Source organism: Heterodontus francisci, chromosome 11, assembly GCF_036365525.1.
Source record: "Heterodontus francisci isolate sHetFra1 chromosome 11, sHetFra1.hap1, whole genome shotgun sequence".
NCBI classification, from domain to species: domain Eukaryota; kingdom Metazoa; phylum Chordata; class Chondrichthyes; order Heterodontiformes; family Heterodontidae; genus Heterodontus; species Heterodontus francisci.
Window position 1 is genome coordinate 69,766,069 of NC_090381.1, and position 6,000 is coordinate 69,772,068.

The 6,000-nt window shown below is 38.7% G+C and overlaps 1 protein-coding gene across 1 annotated transcript in view; it reads right to left on the reverse strand.

Annotated features, from left to right (window-relative positions):
* The window catches only part of pex5la (peroxisomal biogenesis factor 5-like a), a 132,112-nt gene extending 129,184 nt beyond the window's left edge, over positions 1 to 2,928 (reverse strand). The window contains exon 1 of the mRNA XM_068041475.1: positions 2,815 to 2,928. Within this exon, the coding sequence (XP_067897576.1) occupies positions 2,815 to 2,883 (69 nt within the window). The 5' untranslated portion in view covers positions 2,884 to 2,928. The remainder of the gene's footprint in view (positions 1 to 2,814) is intronic.
* Between the last annotated feature and the right edge of the window lie 3,072 nt (positions 2,929 to 6,000).

The window sequence follows — 6,000 nt, forward strand, 5'->3', positions numbered from 1 at the left end:
GGGGTGGGGTGGGCGCCCTGGACATGGTAATGAGCTGCCGCGTCGTGGGCCCCGTGCGCACGGGCTACAAGTTTTTACGCCTGCTGCCTACTGCGGCGGCAGGCTCTTAAAATGGACGTTATGCTGTCCGTGACATGAGACAAACTGTGACTGTAGGTGTGATCAAGACAATTAGTAAGAAGGAATCTGCTGTCAAAACTACCAAGGCTGCAAGTAAAATATTAAAGAAGTGAATATCACCGCTGAGCCCTAGCATTCAGCAAGCCCCGTTGAGACTGACATGACAAAAAACATTGTCTGTATTATATTTCAGTGACATAATTACATTTCCCCCTTGTTCTAGAGGTCCAATGTATCTGAAGCCGTGCTAGCAAAGCCCTTAACACTGAACTTTATTTTGACAGATTTAATCTAAATTTCATGAGGTGGCAGGGGAATCCAAATCCAATCAATCTCAATATTTTTTTTCATTCATGGGATGTGAGTATTGCTAGCAAGGCAACATTTATTGCCCATCCCTAATTGCCCTTCAGAAGGTAGTGGTGAGCCACCTTCCTGAACTGCTATAGTCCATGTGGTGTAGGCACACTCACAGTGCTGTTAGGAAGGGAGCTCCAGGAGTTTGACCCAGCGACAATGAAGGAACGGTGATATAGTTCCAAGTCAGGATGGTGTGTGGCTTGGAGGAGAACCTACAGGTGTGGTAGAGGTCGTGGGTTTGGAAAGTGTTGTCAAAGAAGCCATGGCAAGTTGCTGGAATACATCTTATAGATGGTACACACTGATGTCACTGTGCACTGGTGGTGGATGGAGTGAATGTTTATGGTGGTGGATAGGGTGCCAATCAAGCAGGCTGCTTTGTGCTGGATGGTGTTGGCCTCATCCAGGCAAGTGGAGAGTATTCCATCACACTCCTGATTTGTGCTTTGTAGATAGTGGACAGGCTTTGGGTAGTCACGAGGTGAGTTACTCCCAGCAGAATTTCCAGTCTCTAACCTGCTATTATAGCCATGGTATTTACCGCACCCACCCCCCCACCATTACTAAAAACATAAATAAATAGAATAGCTGAAGTCAATGCAATTTAGTTAAGTACCATAAATTAATGCTTCTTAAATGTGAAAGCTTATGCTATGAACAGCTTATGTTTAATATTCCCATTCTTTCCAGTTCAAAACAACTTTTGCTTTAGCCAATGTCATTTCCAAACACATATTTGTGAAAATTTGTGAGTACTGGGCACATTCCTGCAAAGTGCCTTGAGGAGCCTGTCAGTCATCTCCTTTGCTGACCCTGTTGAAGTTTGCGGTGTCTGGGAAGGGTCCACAAGTAAGAGGCCTTTGGTAGGTTTGGGAGTTCATCTGGGGCATCCTCATGCTGAACTGTCTGGGAGATCCAGGGAGGTTGCCCAGTCCACTTACGGGAAAAAACATCCTTGGTGTCTCGGTGGCCTCCCTATATCAAGGGCCACGTGTTAATAAAGAACAAAATATTTTCATCTTCACTTGTCTTCAAGGATCCAGGACCCAATCATGGCCTGAATCCACAGGTGGGCCTCACATCTACCCCCTGGCGGTAAGGGCTGCATGACTAAATTTACATCAGGTCCACAGTAACTCCCAACATATGGAGTCCTCTTTTGCTGATGATACTGTAGGTTTGGGTGGATAGTCCACCCTACGACATACAGGAAATATCGACATGAGGCTGGGGCCTACTTTTCGGCTGTTACGTTGGACTCCCACAGAAGTTATGGTAGGAGTTCACTAGAATAGCCATAGATTTTCTACATCAAACATTTTGCAACCATTGCTACATGGGAAAGGGCTGAAATTACATATGTAATTCTATCAATTTCAATGAAATTAACAGAAAAACAAGTAGTGAAGGTTGAATATGCTGTTTAATACAGAAATCAGTTAGCAGTTTCTAGCTTGACAATTAGCAACAAGAGAATATTTATGTTAATACTGATGTACAACAAAATATTTTGGTCTGTTAAAAAGTATCACATTTATTTGCTACTAGCGAAAACACTGATGCAGTGACATATGAAGGAAAACTTAAAGGCAAGATAGAGTCCATATCACCTTATGAAAGGACAGAACATATTACTAATATGAACCATGACAAATGCAAATAAATCAACAATTGTTAAAATCTTTAGAAAATAAAGTACAAGATTGAACTGATCTACATTATGCTTTGATGTGGCTGGGCATGAGGGAAAGAAAATTATTTGTATGATAAATCAGATTCTTGAATATTTTATTTCACAGGACTACTTTTTGTTAAATCAATGAATATTATCTACTTTTAGGGATTAAAAATGATATGACTTATTAGTTATTGTAATGAAGTTCATCTACAAATTAACAGTTTTTAGATGAACACTTCAGCAGCAGTACTGGTATTCAGCCTTCAGAATGCTAAATGCGAGTAGAGCTGATAGCTGACTCAGACTTTAGTCCAAGTAATGTACCGAAAGTGCTACTTGTCTAGATTTTGCAAAACTGAGTTGAGCATTTGAGGAAGTTATGGACAAACTGATGTCCCCCATAAACATTCTAAAGGATGGGTGCTTCTGGTAAATGATTAGAAAACAATTAACAGAATGGGGGTGGATGTGAATAATGGTACAGTTAGGCAAACATTAATATCGAATTGGATATTACATCAGTGTTAACTGAATTAAATCATATTTAAGGAAGAGTCTTCCATCTTAAACTGTGTTTCATAACATTGTCCTCATACATTCAGTTCACATGACTGAATGACCACATGCCAACTTGATATTGGCATGATGCTGCCCACCTGTGATGTCACAGTGAGGAGGGGTTTTCCTTCTCCAGACTCCTCCCTCGGTATCTCCTTCATCACCATGGTAACACCCTTATCTGCAGCCCTAGCGCCTTTCCCCTACAACAGTGAAATCAACAATGACTTGTGTCAAAAGACTTTAAGCTATTACTGTTCAATTTATCACTTTGCTTTTCAATAAATGTTTTTGTCACACTAACACTTTTATAACATTCTTAGAATTGAAATAAATTTTTAAATTTTAAATTGGTAACAAAACCATTTTCTTTTTGTAACCAAAGCATGAAGTAAGCAATGGAAACATCCAAAAACATTGTCACTACATTAGTAACATTAACCATGGAACTGCTTGCTACAGATAATCCAATCACAAAAAGCATCCATTTGCCCCCAGGTCAGAAGAAACATTGTACCGTGGGCGGAAAATTTATGGCACACAAATTGCAAGGAAATATTAGGGAAATATAAAATATGATGGTGCCCCAACTTTTTTGTATTATATGGATTTTACTTTCTTGAAAATAAAGTTATTAATTTTATCACATTTATCAAATACAGACAATAATAACATTCTGTTTATGTTTTCCATTATCCAGCTTGCTTCTGGGCTCACAAGAGTTTTATTGTATGCCATTATTTACTCATTTAAAGCTCTGTTATGCACATTAAAATGCATATTTTGATGTGATTTATTGAAAAGCTTAACAGTTTCTCATGGACTTAAGATTTGAAATTTAAAGAATGAGGAATTATGAACTGAAACAGACCTTCATTTATTTCAACTTTTTTCCCCAATATTTTTCTTTGAACAATAACCATTTAAGATGCCACAGGAAGAAATTAATCAGAAAATCTCTGAGGCTGAGCGTGTGAGCAATCTGAAATAACATTAGAAATCATTCTAGGTGTTTCATATTCAACTTTGTGTGTTAATTTATCATTCACCGTCAGGCTCAGTAATTTTTTCTTTCACCATTTAAATAGAAGTATTCAAAACAAATCACTATTGGGACCGAAATACAAAAAATATATATCGTTTATGACAATTCTTTGTATTTTTAAAGTAGCAACTTGAAGTGATACCCTTTAAAGATAGATTTTAAGATCTTTAAAACATATGAAGTATTTAAAAACTTGAGAAAATCAAGATAAAATATAAATAAATGTGCAAACAATAAGTTTGATTTGTTTCTATGTTAGTCATTTAGTATAATCATCGAGGCACTGGAAGAACAGCTTCAGACGTAACCATACTGAGCACACAATTCAGCTATTGAGCAGTATCAAATTGCTAAATCCTGCAGTTAAATTGCATGCCTACAGCTGAGGTTAAAGCAACCTGCTCTTAGTGAACCATGATGGTAAAAGTTTAACTGTTTCACTCCAATTCACAGCAACATCACACAAAATACAATCACTTATGTTGAGCTGCTGTTCTCCACAAAGAACACAATATGGTGTGGTAAAAATAATTTTCTATGGTCGTTATCTGACAGAATTCAGGATGAAATGAATGTCAATGAAGCAACTAAGCTGAACTCTGGGTTACAGACAATTTTTTTTCTAATTTTTCTTTTCTATTTAGCAGAAGTCTTTTATAATAGATCTGGGATTGCTATTTAAAGAAACATAGGAACATAGGAGCAGGAGGAGGCCATTAGCCCATCGAGCCTGCTCTGCTATTCAGTTTGATCATGGCTGATCATCTACTTCAACGCCACTTTTCTGCATTATCTCCATATCCCTTGATGTCATTAGTATTTATATATCTATTGTAATGCAGACCCCCCACCTGCCAAGAATGAGGCACATTAATTTTGTCATATGAACATTGATTTGAAAACTGTTGCTGAAGTGAAGAAAGGACTCTTTTAAAAAATAAATCACCAGGCCCTTGGCTGGAAAGACATTTTCATATTAACAGACAGTGCTTGTGGAGACAAAGGGGTTACTTCCCTTATCCAATTTAATCCACAATGGACTTTGATCACCAGACACTGAAGGAACTCAAATTTCAGGATGACTGCTGGGATGGCCGAATCCACAAAAAAACATAGTCAGACCAGCAACCTGTTTTTTCTGAATTGTACAAAGAGAACAGAGAGACTGCAGTATGCTCCTGGACTGAAGAAGACCACTCTTTCTCACGGAACTCCAAATCCACTGAAGACACATGAACCCCAAGACAGAAAGGTCTCCTATAGCGAACAAGGTTTAAGAATAATACTGGGCCCCAACGAAGAGCAAGATCTACCTACAATCAAAGAATGCAGTGAGCTCAAAGACCCGTAGCAAAAAACCCTCTTCAGAGATTGCCTCAAACTTTTCCACTTTATTTTCTTCTGCTCTTTTCTGTCTCTATCTGCATGTGTGTATCGCATATGCATGCTAGCGTGGACGCATTGTGTTAACTGAATTACGCATTAACTGAATTACAGTTTAAGTTTAATAAATTTAGACCTTTCTTCTTTAAAACTAAGAAAACCTGCTTGTGCTAATTTCTTTGCCTTATAATTGGAAAGCGGTGAACAAGGATTCACCAAGGGGGAGTTAAAAACATGGTGTGTTTAAAATTAAACCCTGTAAGACCAGGTGAAGGCTGAGGGGGAAACCTAAACCCCTTTCTTACCTGGTTGTAACAGAAATTTGGGGGCTACCATCCTGGATTGATCCACAGACAAACAAGAGAAATTGGAAGTGGGAAGCCAAATTGTTCCCAACCAAAAAAGAGCAAGATTTCAATACAGGTTTTCTTGTGGTTGTGTGTGCTTGGATACCAACATGTCTGCAACTGAAGCTAGTAGCTCCTCAAGCCAGGGTGAAATGACTTGGGATAAGTTAAAAGTACTGTCTATGGAGGAGCTGAGAAAAATGGCTGAGCAGTGTGTGATCACTGTATGTGGCAAAGCTAGGAAGCCTGAACTCCTAAGACTAGTGGCCAACCATTTTTCCCTTGAATCTGAAGAAACAGAAACAGGGTTAGAAGCAGACTCCAATAGGGTACTGTTACCAAAGATACAATTGGAACTAAGGAAACTTGAATTAGAAGACAGGGAAAGAGAAAGAGAAAGAGAAAGAGAGAGCGTTCCAGAAGGAATGTGACAGGAGAAGGAACAGCAGAGACAGGAGAGAGAAAGAGAAAGAAAGGAATGCGAACAGAGAGCTGAAGTGGTTTGAGTT